General features: G+C 44.3%; 2 protein-coding genes, 1 long non-coding RNA gene and 1 other non-coding gene across 18 annotated transcripts in view; 1 reads left to right on the top strand and 3 right to left on the bottom strand.

The window, feature by feature from the left end:
- The window catches only part of CHUK (component of inhibitor of nuclear factor kappa B kinase complex), a 44,641-nt gene extending 41,472 nt beyond the window's left edge, over positions 1-3,169 (bottom strand). Inside the window, exon 1 of one of the 3 annotated variants that reach the window (XR_004431165.1) lies at positions 2,965-3,090. Coding sequence is in view for 2 of the 3 variants with exons in the window: in XM_033185835.1 (XP_033041726.1) it covers positions 2,965-3,069 (105 nt within the window). In the remaining variant the exon portion in view is untranslated. Of the gene's footprint in view, positions 1-2,964 lie in introns of all 3 variants that reach the window. The other 2 variants (XM_033185835.1, XM_033185846.1) reach the window with 2 other exon arrangements.
- A 4-nt stretch (positions 3,170-3,173) lies between these two features.
- LOC117068609 lies at positions 3,174-9,961 on the top strand. Of its 3 annotated transcripts, XR_004431189.1 has the most exons (5): positions 3,182-3,262; positions 3,782-4,157; positions 4,570-4,677; positions 7,522-7,734; positions 9,122-9,961. It is a non-coding gene; the product is annotated as an uncharacterized LOC117068609 (long non-coding RNA). The 3 variants fall into 3 exon arrangements; XR_004431185.1 differs by lacking the exon at positions 3,782-4,157 and having other exon boundaries at positions 3,174-3,262; XR_004431188.1 differs by lacking the exon at positions 3,182-3,262 and having other exon boundaries at positions 3,612-4,157.
- The window catches only part of CWF19L1 (CWF19 like cell cycle control factor 1), a 35,909-nt gene continuing 26,013 nt past the window's right edge, over positions 7,433-17,328 (bottom strand). For 8 of the 11 annotated variants that reach the window (XM_033185909.1, XM_033185940.1, XM_033185874.1 and 5 more), the window contains 4 exons: positions 12,292-12,501; positions 11,106-11,225; positions 9,961-10,058; positions 7,433-7,662 (listed from right to left, as the gene is read on the bottom strand). In XM_033185909.1, coding sequence (XP_033041800.1) covers positions 7,518-7,662; positions 9,961-10,058; positions 11,106-11,225; positions 12,292-12,501 — 573 coding nt within the window. In that variant the 3' untranslated portion in view covers positions 7,433-7,517. The remainder of the gene's footprint in view (positions 7,663-9,960; positions 10,059-11,105; positions 11,226-12,291; positions 12,502-17,328) is intronic. The other 3 variants (XM_033185892.1, XM_033185884.1, XM_033185899.1) reach the window with 2 other exon arrangements.
- Positions 11,412-11,558, bottom strand: LOC117069951. Its single transcript, XR_004431732.1, has one exon. It is a non-coding gene; the product is annotated as a small nucleolar RNA SNORA12 (small nucleolar RNA).

Here is a 17,328-nt window from a genome sequence, read left to right as displayed (position 1 = left end):
AGAGTTGTAATAAAGGCTGTGAATAAAGAAAGAAGAGCCCAGGGGCCAGGACAGAAAAAAATATATTATAGGTGGGGAAGCAAGACACAGCTTGGATAGGGTAGTGTGAATTGGGGGCTGAGAGGAAAAAAGAGGCTAGAGATAAGATGATACTTGGTGCGGCCGGGCGCGGTGGCTCAAGCCTGTAATCCCAGCACTTTGGGAGGCCGAGACGGGCGGATCACGAGGTCAGGAGATCGAGACCATCCTGGCTAACACGGTGAAACCCCGTCTCTACTAAAAATACAAAAACTAGCCGGGCGAGGTGGCGGGCGCCTGTAGTCCCAGCTACTTGGGAGGCTGAGGCAGGAGAATGGCATAAACCCGGGAGGCGGAGCTTGCAGTGAGCTGAGATCAGGCCACTGCACTCCAGTCCGGGCGACAGAGCAAGACTCCGCCTCAAAAAAAAAAAAAAAAGATGATACTTGGTGCATACAGAAGAAGGAAAATAGGATAGACTACAAGCTAGCCTACCCACAGTTCTCACTCCCTTCAGTCTTCCTTTTGTTATGAGCAGGTGGCCAGTTATATCTATGTCCCATGCAGGCCTTTACCACCATGGAGATGAGAATCAGGCACAACCATGAACAGCACTGAGTCCTAAATGCTCATGTTAATGGAGCAGTAAGTTATCTATTTCAAAAATCCCACTTTGTAAGATCTTTCAACTCCTTAATTTATATTTCATCCACTCTGTGAAATTCTACCTTTTCGCAAAGAATGTTCTATGGGAAGTTTATAGATGTACAACAACAACAACAACAAAGTTATGTGCTTAAAAAGCTGGAATATTCTGGGGATAGGGTGATGGCTGTACAACAACATCAATATACTTAATGCTACCTAACTGTACACTTAAAAATAAAGTGATAAATGTTGTGTTATGTATACTTTACCATAATAAAACAAAAAGTGATGAATTCATCCATCCCCACCCAGGGACCAAAAAAAAGAAGTCACAAAAGCTGCCAGCATGCATCCTTTTTCCTTATGACCAGTCGATAGGCAGGCTTAGATAACACAGGCAACATGCCACTGGAAGCACTTGGCTCCCACTTTTTTTTTTAGTGTGTTATATTCCCTCTGATGGTGAGAATTATTAAGTTTACTACTTATCCTGCTATCACAGGATTTAATGCCTTAGTCCTTCACCTTCCATTCTCTTTCTCCAAGATTTTCTCCCATGCCTTATCTAGAAACCTGGTTCACAAAACTTCCTCAGTTCTATCAGTTTCAGTTGTCATTCTAATTACCCTAAACATGCCTATTTCCCCAAGGTAGACACCTATCTCCCCTTTCTCCCACCCCAAATTATGAGCTTTCTCACTACACCCATGTTCCTTTAGATAACAAATTATTACTTTTCCTCTTGAATTCATTTCTCTATTCACAATCCAAGCCTAGGCATTTTAGTAAAATCTTAACTGTTCATCTTGTCCCACATGTTGTTCCACTCAAATTTATCCTCCACAAAACCATTTTCCTAGAACAACACTTTTAATCTTGACATTTCCTTGTTTAAGGCCAATTAATGAGGAGCATTATGATCACAGCAGCAGCAACAACAAAGTAGCAGCAGGTGCTAACAGTTGAGGGCTTTCACAGGTCAGGTACTGTATTTAGCTTTACATACATTATTATTTTATTTAACTCTCAAACCCATGATGCATGCAAGTATTATACTATACCTATTTTACAGGGAACAAAACAAAGCCTGTATTACAGGAAGTGTTAGTCCAGGGTCTATTTACCTAAAATGTCCTTTAGGAAAGCATGAACCTCTCAAATGGCAATGCATGGTTGCGTGGATGTGCATCTGTGAATTTTTCTGGGGAAAGGGTTCATAGCTTTTATTATCATTTTTTATATCAAAAAATACATGTCCCAGGCCTGACGCAGTGGCTCACGCCTATAATCCCTGCACTTTGGGAGGCTGAGACAGGTGGATCACCTGAGGTCAGGAGTTCGAGACCAGCCTGGCCAACATGGTGAAACCCTGTCTCTACTAAAAATACAAAAAAATTAGCCAGGCGTGGTGGCGGGCGGCTGTAATCCCAGCTACTCAGGAGGCTGAGGCAGGAGAATCGCTTGAACCCGGGACGAGGAGGCTACAGTGAGCCACGATCGCGCCACTACATTCCAGCCTGGGCAACAGAGTGAGACTCCGTCTCGAAAACAAAAACAAACAAACACACAAACATGACCCAAATATTATTTTTTAACTGCTGCTACAATGGTTAAACATTCTCTATTAAATCAAAGTAAAATTATTGAGTCTGATGTTAACTGTCCTCCACCGACTGCAGCGCCTCCCATCTCCAATCTATTAATATCGCCTTCCGTTTGAAGCCATGATCTGCACCAACTTACCCTCATACTGTCCCGACCTGGAATACATCCCCAATTCCAAAGCCCATCCATGTTTCCAAAGGTTTAACTCTGGACCCATCATGAAGCCTTCCTTGTCTACTGCAGTCCCCACTGATATCACACGGCCTCCAAGCGCGCGCGCGCACACACACACACGGACCCACACACACGGACGCACACATTCCAACAGGTAGTCTCCTTCAACCCTCTTCTCACACATTCGTGCTCGCACATACACACTGTGACGTGCATCTGCCTCACACACCCTGACAGTCTACATTCACAGAGACACACGCGCACTGTCACACTCACTAAACACCTGGTCACAGCCTGACAGTCATACCCAAGTTCCCCGCAACAGCTCTATCTATGCCCAGTACCTCAGATACAACTTTGGACACACAGGCAGAGTATCTTTCTCTCTCACACACACACACAAGCCCACTGGCCCACAAACACGGCCCAAGGTCCCACCAACCATCTATCCCACACTGTCAGCTCTGTGTTCCACAGACGCTCAAAACCACCGCCGCTCCCTCTCGCGCCCCGCCTCACCCGATGCTGGTACAGACAGACGTTCCCGAAGCCGCCGGTGCCCAACCGCTCCCGCATCTCCCAGGGCCCGCCCGCGCCCGGCCGCAGCCCCGGGGGCCGCTCCATGGGGCGGGAGGGAAAGCGGCCTCAGGCTCCGCCGATGTTCCAAGGCCGGTTCCGGACCGCGGATGCTCGCGCGTCTGCCTTCTCGCGAGAAGGAATGCGTCACTTCCGGTAACCGCTGTGAGACCTGCCCTTCCCCAAGTTTTCCCAGGGCGCTGCCGGATCTCTGCCGGCCAAGGGCTGGGGAAACGAACAGGTACTCGGTCTGCTCTTTATGTCCCCTAGGTATTTTCCGGGAGGGCTGAACGGAACCACAATGTTTTTCTAGTCTTGGAAAACATAAGATCTCTCCAACCTCACATTCCCATCAAATCAACTTTTCAAAGCAGTCCAGTCTCTCCTGTATTAAATATATATATTTTTTAAATTAAGATGGGGTCTCGCTTCGTTGCCCAGGCTGGAGTGCAGTGGCATGATCACGGCTTACTGCTGCCTCGACCTCCCGGAATTGAGCAATCTTCCCACCTCCCGAGTAGTTGGGATTGCAGGAGCGCACCACCTCGCTTGGCTTTTTTTTTTTTTTTTTTTTTTTTTTTTTTTTGTAGAGACATGGCCTTGCTACGTTGCCCAGGCTGGTCCCGAACTCCTGGCCTCAAGCAGTCCTCCCACCTCGGCAACCCAAAGTTCTGGGATTATAGACGTGAGCCACCACGCCCGGCAATTAGTTTTTTCTAAACTTCACATTGTCTCCACTCCTGTCTACACCTTTCTTCAGATCCTTGCCATCTATCCTCCAACTCCACCACCCGCTGTTCCGGCACGCTAAAGACCACCAATGATTTAAAGGCTGCGGAATCGGAAAAATACTACGCCAGCAGGCCCACTAATGAATCAGCCTTATTGTTCACTGACTTCCCAATACACCTGCTCCATGATATCCCCCGTCATCCCAAATGACTCAATGATGTGACGCTATTCCGGAGTGAAGAATGTTTCTCGGGATTTCGGGAACTTTTTTCCTAGATGCCTCACAGAGCTTGCTGTCCGGCAGTCCAGTTATGGCTCTGCCAGCACAGTAGTTCATTGTGAGAAGTGTTTCTAATGGGTGCTGCAGGGCTGCAGAGGCAAGCTTTGGGAATGCTGTTGGTGCAGTAAGTGCTTCCGGGTGGCAGATTGCCATAGCATAGGGAAACCAGCTCCTGGTCTTCCATTTCAGAGGCTCATATTTTCACTGTACCTGGGGAATCTCAATACTCCAAGTAAAGGAGTCAGCATGGAATCAAATTCTTGAGAAATGTAATGCTGCAACCAGAATGTTGAGCACTGCATGATACAGACCAAGTCGATGTTGTAGGTCATTAGTAACATGTGGTATGGGAGGTTCTGGTTTCTATAAGTGCATGGTTTCCATGGACTTGGAGATGATGGTGCCTCTGAGGACATGTCATTTAGAGCTGGGCAGACCGCACAGAGAATTGTGGTACAGATTGTTATAACAGTATGAAGCCCTCTCGTTTGCTGTATGTACAGTATGGCCAGTGCTAGTGTGCTCAATTTCCATAGGTGGAGCTGTAATCTCATAATTCGCACTCAAACGAGGAAGGGATGCTGAGGACCCAGGGATACTGATGATTGGGTTGACCTGGAAGTGGCCATCTTTGTGGAAACCAGGTTGGTTGCCTTTGTTAACTTTTTAAATGCCCCCATTCCCAGGGCCATGAGTAATTTGTTTTTTGTTGTTGAGACAAGAGTTTCACTCCTGTCACCCAGGCTGGAGTGCAATGGTGTGATCTCAGCTCACTGCAACCTCCACCGCCCGGGTTCAAGCAATTCTACTGCCTCAGCCTCCCGAGTAGCTGGCATTACAGGCGCGTGCCACCATGCCCGGCTAATTTTTTCTATTTTAGTAGAGACAGGGTTTCACCATGTTGGTTAAGCTGCTCTCAAACTCCTGATCTCAGTCTCCCAAAGTGCTGTGATTACAGGCGTGAGCCACCTCGCCCAGCCTTCAAATTTTTTAAAAAGCCTAAGCCTGTTGACCCCAGGCTCCACAATCTTCAATTTTCTGAGTCTTCAGTTTTTATTATTTTTCATGTGTAAAATAGAGGTAATACCTACCTCACAGAGATTTTGTGAAGATTAAATGAAACAGTGTCTGGACCATAAGTGCCCAATATAAAGGTAAAAATATTTTTCTTTTGGCTCCTACTATGTAGTATTCTCTTTGCTCCTTCTCCATGTAAATGTTAGATCACTATTTTCAAGCCCTCCTTAAATACTGATATTTCTGGCCGGGCGCAGTGGCTCAAGCCTGTAATCCCAGCACTTTGGGAGGCCGAGACGGGTGGATCATGAGGTCAGGAGATCGAGACCATCCTGGCTAACACGGTGAAACCCCGTCTCTACTAAAAATACAAAAAATCTGGCCGGGCGCGGTGGCTCAAGCCTGTAATCCCAGCACTTTGGGAGGCCGAGACGGGTGGATCACGAGGTCAGGAGATCAAGACCCTCCTGGCTAACACGGTGAAACCCCGTCTCTACTAAAAAATACAAAAAACTAGCCGGGCGAGGTCGCGGGCGCCTGTAGTCCCAGCTACTCGGGAGGCTGAGGCAGGAGAATGGCTTAAACCCGGGAGGCGGAGCTTGCAGTGAGCTGAGATCCGGCCACTGCACTCCAGCCTGGGCGACAGAGCGAGACTCTGTCTCCAAAAAAAAAAAAAAAACTGATATTTCTTAGGTAATCATCTTCAGCTCAGGACTGTTATTTACCCTATCTTAATTTCACCTATGGCCTATACCCTGATGATCCCCAAAGCCCTGTAACCAACCCAGGTACCAATGAGTTTAGAAATGCCCAGCAGCAAAAAAGACACACATTAGATATATTAAGCACATAAAACAATATCCAAAGCAGAATTTATCTTTTTTTTTTTTTAATCTGTCCTTTCTCTTCCCCATTAAACTGTAATCTCTGGGACAACAGGGACCATATTGGTACATGACTATGGTCCTGGAGCTTAGAAAAATGCCTGGCACATAAGAGTTAAATATTTGAAGGACTAAATGGGCTGTTATCTATGAATCAGATGAATGCTTTAAGAGAAAAGTAGCAAAAGCCTTGGATCCCTTCTCCACTTTGGGTTGCTCAGGGAGAAACCGCCCTGTGTGATTCTGGAGTAACAGCTGGGCCTAAAGCTCTAGCCCCTCCAATTACACATACTACTTCATTTCAATGGTCATAGGCAACATGAACACAAGACACTTCTCAACCATGGAAAAACATCTGGATTTCATTTAGTAGTTTAAAGGTTTTTGAAAATGTTGATATACACAAGCTGTACTTGAAGCTGGATGACAGACATACTTTTATTCTTTTATTTTATTTTTGAGATGGAGTTTCGCTGTCACCCAGGCTGGAGTGCAATGGAGCAATCTCGGCTCACTGCAACCTCCACCTCCCAGGTTCAAGCCATTCTCCTGCCTCAGCCTCCCGAGTGGCTGAGATTACAAGTGCCTGGCCCCACACCCAGCTAATTTTTGTAGTTTTAGTAAAGATGGGGTTTCACCATGTTGGCCAGGCTGGTCTCAAACTCCAGTCCTCGGGTGATCCACCTGCCTCGGCCTCCCAAAGTCCTGGGATTACAGGCATGAGCCACTGTGCCTGGTGACACGCTTTTAACATAGGAATTTTTTTTTTTTTTTTTTTTTTTTAGACAGAGTCTCACTCTGTTGCCAGGCTGGAGTGCAGTGGTGCGACCTTGGCTTACTGCAACCTCCGCCTCCCAGGTTCAAGCAATTGTCCTGCCTTAGCCTCCTGAGTAGCTGGGACTACAGATGTGCGCCACCACACCCAGCTGATTTCTGTATTGTTAGTAGAGACGGGGTTTCACCATGTTGGCCAGGATGGTCTCCATCTCTTGACCTTGTGATATGCCCACCTCAGCCTCCCAAAGTGCTGGGATTATAAGCGTGAGCCACCACGCCCAGCCTTAACATAGGATTTTCATCCTAGAATGACTTTTCCCCAAAAAGATTCAATCTTAGGCCTCTTGCTGCAGGCAAGTTCCATGGGACTGCACAAAAGAGGTGGGGAAACAGTCCCCATGGGAGATTGTAGTTTCTTTAAAAATATGCTTCTAGGCCAGGAATGGTGGCTCATGCTTGTAATCCCAGCAGGTTAAGAAGCCAAGGCGGAGGATCCCTTGAGCCTAGGCATTACAGACCAGCCTGGGCAACACAGGGAGACCCCCGTCTCTACCCTCTACCCAAAATTTAAAAAGTTTGCCAGGCATGGTAGCATGCGCCTGGTGGTCCCAGCTACTCAGGAGGCTGAGGTGGGAAGAACTCTAGAGCCCAGGAGTTTGAGGCTACAGTGAGCCACAATTGCGCCACTGCAGTCCTGCTTGGGTGACAGAGCGAGACCTTGTCTTGAAAAAAATTCTTTTAATTAAAAAAAAAACAAAAAGGCTTTACTACTGCCTATGAAGTTCATAAAAAGGTCTTCCCTTTGTTTAGTCATCCAGAGTAAAGTCATAGGGCTCAAAGTCTTTCCGGAAGCGGCGAGCCAGGGTCTCCTCGTCTTCCTTGCTGATCTGACACTGCCTCCAGTCAGACTTACCAGGAATATTAAGGATGGCTTCACTGGCCAGGACCTCCCTGCAGAAAGAGCACAAAGAAGTCAAAATGGAAACTAAAAGCCTGAGTTCTCCTCAACATCACCCAAAGAAGGTATGCAGATTTATCTGACTTTGCTCTCCTGCCCTGAGTGCCATCTCTGGCATACTATTGATCAAATCATACCCATTTTAAATGACCGGCTCAGGTACTATTTATTTCTTGATCCTTCAAACACCACTTGCTTCTCCCTCTCTTAAAAAACTCGGAACTATATTATTGGTACTTAGAGAAGCAACACCACATAGTAGAAAAAGGGCAGGCCCTGGTGTGAGAAAGATCAGAGACCGGATTCCATTTCCAGCTTTGCCGCTTGCTATCTATGATTCAGACAGATGATTTCATCTCTGAGTCTTGATTTCCTCACCTATGAAATGCAAATAAGAATACCCACTATACAGGGTTTTTGTGAGGTACAGAGATAACACAAAGTGCCATATTAACTGTGATTACAACCTGCCTTAAACTGTAGTTTTGTCACCTCACCTAGACATGAGTTTGCAGAGTCAGGAGCCTAGTCATACCCACTCTGATTTAAAACTCCTCTGCCTCTCCTTCTAGGGGACTCAGGCCCACATAACAGCAGCATAAGCCCAATATCAACAAAACAACTTATCTTGGTTCTTAGGACTAAAGAATAACTACATACAGACACACACACACAAGCTGCCTTCTAATTGCCATTGCTTTATATTTTTATTTTTATTTATTTTGATATATTAGAAATAATTCTATTACCCATTTATGTGGTTCATTTTCCACTTTGAAGTTACAATAAATAGAAGAGTTAGAAACAAATCACGAATGCTCTAAAAGTCAAAGAACCTACGCTCTTTTCAATAGGCAAACTTTGAGCCTATTTCAAATGTAAAAGGAAAATAGAACTACCTTTCTTGTACAGCTGAAAAAAATGCCATTTCAAATATTTTGGTAACTATAAAATGCTATAAAACTATAAATTAGTATCTTGATAATTACTCAATATTGAAAATACAACTATCATAAGCACAAAACCATTCAGAAAATCTCCTTTTTGTGTGCTTTATACACCTATGTGTATCTGCAATCATGTGCTTATGTTGTCAATGTTCATAACCGCATCTGTTGCTGAGGCAACAACAAAAAATCATGTCAGATGTCTGAAGCTCGTAACACACTTGTTCCCATTTATCTTTCTGAAAAATGCAGACAACTACATTTACTGGACTTATCTAAGGGGGCAGTCTCTTGGAGGCTTTCTGAATTAGTCCAAGACAGGTTTAAGGCTCACTCAAAGCCCATTGTTAACTAGAGGGGAAGAAATAGCTGCAAATCACAGACACCAGCATCAGATACTCTCTTCTACACACTTTCCACTCCCCTTCAAACCGTATCTTCTTGTCAGCAACTTCCCATCTTCAATCTTTGCCTAACTTATGTTACTCCCTCTATGGTTTTGCAGTCATGTTTTGCCTGATACGAGGAAAGGAACTGAAGCCTCCTCCAGGCCTTTACCATACTGTAGAACACTGAGGTTAACATCTCAAGTTTTGAGGTCCAACAGGCCTGCATTTGAACCTACCACTGTGTGACTACGGACAAGTTACCTAACCTCTCTACAGCCTGCTATCCAGTGGGGTAACCATAAGCCAGGTATGGCTATTTAAATTTAAATTCTAATTAATTAAATAAAATCAAAAATTTAGTTCGTCAGTCACATTAGCCATATTTCAGCACTCAGCGGCCACAAGTGGCTAGTCACTACTGTATTGGACAGTGCATATATTTGAGCATTTCCATCGTTGTGAAAAGTCTACTGGGCACTACTTTAGAGCCTCATTCTCCACACTGGTAAATCGGGATGACAGTACCTACCTTACAGAGTTGTGAAGATTAAATGAGTCATGTATGTGTAAAGTTCTTGGCACAGTTCTTGGCACAGAGTATGTGCTCAATTAAAGTTCCCTAGCACTTCTGGCTAGAATGCCCTCACCCCAATCTTTGCCCTCTAAATATGACTCTCAGGTTCAACTTTGCCACTTTCCTGAAGGTTTTCACCAAGTAGAAATGAGTTGTCCCTTTTCTGAATTTCTACAGCACATTGTTCTCCAAAACTTTGTCATGGTACTCTTCACATTCTACATTACATTACTGTCATATATGTAAACATCTGCCCTAAGACCATGGGTCCTTTGGGGCAAGGACTGTTTACAATTTAGCTTTTTATCAATTGTCCCATGTACCCACCACTTTGTTCATACAAAGTCTAGTGAAAATACATTGAAAAGAAGAAAAACATACCTTCCAAACTGCAAAGGAAAATTCTTTTTAATTCTGTGGAAAAGCTTTTCTCCTGTGTCAAGTTCAACATAAAAATATGCTGTTCCTGGCTGTGCAATCTAAAGTAAACAGAGTTGTATGAGGATGTCCAATAATGCTTTAAAAATCGATAATCCTAGTTTATCTCTAGGCAAAGAATTCAGTCTAAATGCACAAGAAAAAAGATGTGTATGTTGCTACAGATCCCAAGCCACTTAGTGGAACTAGGGCTTAAAAAGCCTAACTGGAAGATACTACCAATATCCTCCCAGTGGCATCCATCCTTCTAAGTTCCTACCTTAGGAAATTCTAATTTCCTGCTCTTCCCAGGAAAGCACTAAACTTTGGAGTAATGCCCTCTTCATCTCCAGTCTAGTCAATACCCAGTACTCTAGTTCCAAATTGTCCACTGCCTCTTTTGTTTTTTATTTGAGACAGGGTTTTGCTATGTTGCCCAGGCTGAAGTCCAGTGATGCAATCACACCTCACTGCATCCTCAAACTCCTAGGCTCAGGTGATCCTCCTGACTCTCAGCCTCCCGAGTAGCTAAGACTACAGGCACATGCCACCATGCACAGCTTATTTTTTAATTTTTTGTAGAGACAAAGTGTCTCACTTTGTTGCCCAGGCTGGTATTGAACTCCTGGCTTCAAGTGCTCCTCCCGCCTCGGGATTACAGGTGTGAGCCACCATGTCCGACCTATTGCCTATGTAATAACATTTTTGGAATGCCTTGATAGCACCTTAGGCTCATCATGTCAAAAACCAGATCTTGCCAGGCATGGTGGCTCATGTCTGTAACACCAGCACTTTGGGAGGCCAAGGCAGGCAGGTCACAAGGTCAGGAGTTCGAGACCAGCCGGACCAATATGGTGAAACCCCATCTCTACTGAAAATACAAAAAGTAGCCACATATGGTGGCACATGCCTGTAGTCCCAACAACTAGGGAGGCTGAGGCGGGAGAATCACTTGAACCTGGAAGGCGGAGGTTGCAGTGAGCCAAGATTGTGCCACTGCACTCCAACCTGGGCAACAGAGCGAGACTCTGTCTCAAAAACACAAAGAAACAACAACAACAGAAAAAACAGATCTTTATTCTTCCCTGAATATCACCATCCCGTTTCACCTGCTTGATGTCAGAGTGCTCTGGGATTTCCAACAGCTCTATCTGCTGCTCCTGGGCCTGGGTAATGAAGGCATCTTTAATGTCATCAGTAGCACAGCAGCTGACTGGTACAGGAATGACCTGGGGGTTGGGAAGAAAGGAGAAATGCTTTGTGCAGGTCCCAGAGAAGTTGTGCCTGCATGGTCTCTGAGAAGTGGCAAACCCATCACAGGGGTAGAGAAACACCCCTCAGCACAGAATCTCCTCAGGCCAGACAAGCCTGTGTCAGCCGGTCTGTAAGGACTTAAACTTATGAGATGGCCTGCCACATGTGGGAGTCATTCTCTGATGCAGGAAAGGCTTAAGAGAGATATCTCTGTCACAAGCCTTTGCCATCTCCGATATTATATATGTGGCAGAGTTAGGCCCATTTGAAAACTTAACAAATGTGCCAAAAAGAAAACCACCACAACTACAAATGATCTACAATCTGATTTTCTGAGCTGCTAGCCCCATGCAGGCTTTGAGACTATTTCCTGCCACTAAGTTTTCCCTTATGCTGGGCCTCCACACAAAATACTCACTTTCTTCCAAATTCTTATCCAACAAGCCGCACATCTTCTTTGGCACTTCCTTGGAACTTCCTCAACTACCCATTCCTTTTCTAAACAAAGAACTTACTATCTATGCTGTTTACATGTACTGACCACACACTTCCCTGTGAAGTCTCTGGGGTTACCACCAGATACTTTTTAAAAACTTTTTAAATGAACGTTATTTAAATAGTAATATAAAAATATTAAATACTTTAAATATTAAAGCTAAACATTATTTAAATTTTTTTTTTTTAAGATGGAGTCTCATTCTGTCGCCCAGGCTGGAGTGCAGTGGCACAATCTCGGCTCACTGCAACCTCCACCTCCCAGGTTCAAACGATTCTCCTGTCTCAGCCTCCAGAGTAGCTGGCGTTACAGGCACCCACCACCATGCCCAGCTAATTTTTTTTGTATTTTTAGTAGAGATGGGGTTTCACCGTGTTCCCCAGGCTGGTCTCGAACTCCTGAGCTCAGGCAATCCAACCACCTTGGCCTCCCAAAGTGCTAAGATTACATGCATGAGCCACTTCGCCCGGCCTATTTAAATATTTATTTACCAATATGAAGGTCCCCATAGTGCCCTTCCAAGTTTCTATGAACAGATCACCTACCTGTAGCTGGAGGTGATGGCTCTTATAATTTCTCTCAAATACAACACACCGTTTCCCTCGACTCTTAAAAAACCGTCTCAGTGTGGCCTTATACTTCTCCACCTCTTCTACCACCTCTGCTGAAAGCTCCACCACTGACTGGTAGTGTCCAATGGGCAGGATGAGGACATGGTCATCAGATAAGCCTCCTTTGGCCAGGGCGAGGTAGCACTGAAGAAGCAGCACACAGAATTGAGACATCAATACAGCATGTAGGATTCTCCAGGGAGAAAAGCCTATACAAAGAGTGAGTCTTAGGATGTAGGGGAAGTACTTGAGGTTATTAATAAAAATTCTTTCTTTAAAAACTCTGATTTTAGAGATTGCAGCAACAATGTTCTCAAGTATCCGCTGAAGAATCAGATTAGACATAAAAAATTTCTATACAAGAAGCAAATGAACTAGGAGTAAATGAATTGGGAGAGGCACACAAACAGGCTTTTGGCTTCAAACACACTGAGCTGAGAGAGACCAGAACAAATCGCTGCGTTTTCCCTCCCAGGCTCCAAACTTGAAAACAGTTTTTCAGTTTTTATCACCCTGAACCACAAAAAGATACAACTTCTGATTTCAAAATGACCACTTGTGGCTGGGGTAGTGGCTCACGCCTGTAATCCCAACACTCTGAGAGGCCGAGGCAGGTGGACCGCCTGAGGTCAGAAATTCCAGACCAGGCTGAGCAATATGGTGAAACCTCATTTTGACTAAAAATACAAAAACTAGCCAGGCCTGTGATGGCATGTGCCTGCAGTCCCCCAGCTACTCGAGAGGCTGAGACAGAACTGCTTGAACCCAAGAGGCAGAGGTTGCAGTGAGCCAAGATCGTGCCACTATACTCCAGCCTGGGTGACAGAGTGAGATTCCGTCTCAAAAAAAAAAGAAAATGACCACTTTCTGCCTCCCCAGTAGCTTTCATTCCCACCCCCACCCCCAAATATACTTATTCCTTGGGCTCACAAAAAAGGCTAAGATGGCATGCTTAGTATCTAATGTTCCTAAGCCTTAAGCTGCTGACTAAACTCTACAAAACAAAAGCAAACATACAACCTAATGGGGTAGAAGGAAAGTAAAACCTCAAACTCAGATGCATCCAAAGAGGCAGAAAAGAATGGTTTCCAACAATGGATGTCAGCCTTTAATGGCAACTAAAAATATTTCTGTAAAAACCAAAACATGCAAGAATGTTCTACCACTCAGATATTTTCTGATGGGAAGATGCCATGAGTGAGCACAGAAGGGCCCATTGAGTAGCAGTATAGGCAAACATAGATATGTTAGAAAACAATTATTCAGACTGGGCGCACTGGCTCATGCCTGTAATCCCAGCACTTTGGGAGGCCGAGGCGAGTGGATCGTGAGGTCAGGAGTTCAAGACCAGCCTAGCCAACAAGGTGAAACCCCATCTCTACTAAAAATACAAAAATTAGCTGGGCATGGTGGCGCACACCTATAATCCCAGCTACTTGGGAGGCTGAGGCAGGTGAATTGCTTGAACCTGGAAAATGGAGGTTACAGTGAGCCGAGATCGTGCCGCTGCACTCCAGCCTGGATGACAGAGCAAGACTCTGTCTCGGGGAAAAAAAAAAAGAAAAAAAAAACTTTATCCCAAGTATACTGTTAGTGTAGTGGGCTCAAAGTTAAGGCTGAAGGAGAGAATAATTTCTCGTCTAAATAAGAAAGTCCAATAGAATGACAGGATATGTATTGGAAAGATACTAAAGCATGATTGTCCTTGATTTGTTTGGCAGAGAGGACTGGGCATGTTGACAAACTTAATTTGCCAGATGACTGAAGTTGATGAAAACCTCATAGGCACTAAACATTTTTTTTATTTTTATAATAACCGCTTTATATTGTATTTGTTTAAAAGGTTACTCTAGACGCCTGAGTCTTCTAGATTTTTTTATCAGAAGGTCACTGCCATAAACATCAGCTTTTCTATGATGATATGCATTCTTTAGGTAATGATGTCTAAACTAAATAGCTCCTCCGCACCATCTCTAATCCTGTACTTGCAATTTTTGTGAATAGTTTCACACTTGCCTAATCTCCTCTCTTTTTCAAAATCTCGCCTTCTAATCTGTTCTATACTAGAATTATCTCTAACCATGTATAAATAGGACCTGAATAAATGGTTCTCCCCATAAGTAAAATGCATTGATTTTGCAATAATTTTTTAGACTATCAGCAGCCCTTCCCCCTTTTAACTAATCTGTGGCTATGACCATCAGCACAATTCTATGTACTACCTTTGAGGAAGGCATGGCAAAGAGAAAGCCAGGGAAAAAAAATCTAACAAACAAAAAAAGGCAATCAAAAAGAAAAGTTGCAGGGAAGAGATCCCAAACCCTTCTCCAGACACCAGGTTTGTAAGCGTTTTCTACCTAAGGACAGTGTAGGCTTGAGGCTGAAATACTCATGTGGCCTACTTGGGATGTTGGGTTGGCCCACAAACAAGACCATTTTCCCCTCTAGTTTCAGGCCTAGATGAGAAGAAAACAGATTTCCTTGATTGTTGCCCAGGCCCACATCCTGAGTTAGATAACCTGGACAACAGAAAGATGAACAGAAAAGAAAAGTCACTTCTCACTGAGGCCTAGAGCAGCACTGAGTTATGTCACACATTCCAAATCTCTTATCTCCTGCGTGTGATCTTGAACCTACAGAAGCTTCCCAAACAGAAGGCAATTCAAAGCCTGCCTTACTATACAAATTGTGTGGGAGAGAAAAATGGCATAAACTAATCCAAAAAGGAAAAAAGATGCAAAAGAGATCATCCAAACAGGGCACTGCTGTAAAAGCTAGAGCTTCTCAAGTTTGCTCTTATTCCACCCAAGATGTCATCCAATAGGTTCTGTGGCTCAGTTGAGTCACAGGCTTTGACCCCATTAGTGCTCCCCCTAGAGATAGGAGTGTGCCACTAATTAAGACTTTTTTTTGTTTTTGTGACAAGAGTCTCGCTCTGTCCCCCAGGCTGAAGTGCCGTGGCACCATCTCGGCCTGCAACCTCCGCCTCCCAGGTTCAAGCAATTCTCTGCCTCAGCCTCCCGAGTAGCTGGGATTATAGGCACCTGCCACCACGCCCAGATAAATTTTGTATTTTTAGTAGAGACGGGGTTTCACGATCTTGGCCAGGTTGGTCGTAAACTCCTGACCTCGTGATCTACCCGCCTCAGCTTCCCAAAGTGCTGGGATTACAGGCGTGAGCCACCACACCCGGCCAAGACATTTTTTAAAATGTAAAAGACTGAGACTCTACAGGTGGAAACAACACAGGCAGAAGAGTAACCCCTTAAAGTACAAGATGAAATTGAAACTCTAGTCAGTCTATAGGAAGGAAGACACAAAAAAGGGTCCTCAGATTGTTAGGATAAGTTGAAAGGATCAACCCCGGAAACCAAAAGTTGAACAAATCAATGAGAAATGGATGACAGCACCTGTCTTCAGAAGCACTATACATTTAAGGAACTGTGTTAGTCCATCTTGTGTTGCTATAATAGAATACCAGGCTGTAATTTATATGAATAGCAATCTATTTGGCTTGTGTTTCTGTAGACTGGGAAGTCCAAGTGCATAGCACTGACACCTGGCAATGGCCTTCGTGCTGCATCACCCCATGGCAGAAGGGCAAGTGAGGGTGAGAGTCAAGGAGCAAAAGGGGACCTGAACTCACTTTAACAAAGCCACTCTCATAATAACCCACTCCTGTGATAACATTAATCCATTCATGAGGGCAGAGTCCTCATGACCTAATCACCACTTATTAGGCCCCACCTCCCAAAACTGTCACAAAACAAAAACAGCTTGTAAATATTTTCCTCAGGAATCCTGGGGAATATCCAGTTCCAGTCATCAGTGACTACAGTGTTAAAAATTAAGCTTTCTGCATTCTAAATGAATGAAAAAGAACAATGGTCTATAGAAAACCCAGGGAAAGAGAGTCGAAGACAGGTATTATTTAATATCTAATCCAGCCCTACACAAGCAAAAGTATCTGGGGAAATGTGAAGTAGAATGACTTTCCCATGAGACACACACATTCAAGCTTTCCACCACCTGAATAAAATCATACTCAAGACTGTCCCGTTCTCATAGTTTGATTCAATACTTACTAAACAACCTTATCATCATCTTGGGTTCCTAGATACTCACACCAGGAGTGTGAATATGGGTATTCCTGTCATTAGTAAGCTACACCCTCCACTAATAAGCAAAACTGAAATTTTATCTTCGATGTGATCAGTTACTGTGAATCAGTTTCCAGCATTACATAATTCTAGATAAAAATTAATAGACCGGGTGTGGCGGCTCACGCCTGTAATCCCAACCCTTTGGGAGGCTGAGGTGGGCAGATCACCTGAGATCGGGAGTTTGAGGCCAGCGTGGCCAGCATGGTGAAACCCTGTCTCTACTAAAAATACAAAAATTGGCCGGGCATGATGGTAGGTGCCTGTAATCCCAGCTACTCGGGAAGCAAGTGCAAAATCACACACTGACTAAAGTAGCACATAACTGGCAATAGGCTACAACAAAAGAACACTGAACAGGGTGTCAGTAGCCCTAATTATAGCCCCAACTATGCCATTAGCGATGACCCTGGAAAATTTACCCTCCTAAGGTCAGCTTCTTCCATGAAACAAAAAGACGAAGAGAGAAAATCACTTGAACCCGGGACGCAGAGGTTGCAGAAAGCTGAGATCGCGCCATTGCACTCCAGCCTGGGCAACAGAGCAAGACTCCATCTCAAAAAAATATATATATATATTCATAAAGCTCTAGCTTCTGAATATGAAGCTATAAAGAGTATCAACATTTTTAACCCAATACGGGTACATAAGCCATCAGAAGACTGCCTTTTTAGGACAAAGAAAATCACTTTAAATGGTAATTAGCAAAAGGAACTCATCACTCTCAAGTAGATGGGCTAAAAAATACAGACAGTCCAAGAAGTATATAAAAGCATCACCCCTGGAGAACCATACCTATTTATGAGAGAGG

Source organism: Trachypithecus francoisi, unplaced genomic scaffold, assembly GCF_009764315.1.
Source record: "Trachypithecus francoisi isolate TF-2019V2 unplaced genomic scaffold, Tfra_2.0 Contig01579, whole genome shotgun sequence".
In the NCBI taxonomy this organism is placed as follows: domain Eukaryota; kingdom Metazoa; phylum Chordata; class Mammalia; order Primates; family Cercopithecidae; genus Trachypithecus; species Trachypithecus francoisi.
This window is presented reverse-complemented; position numbering and strand designations above follow the sequence as displayed.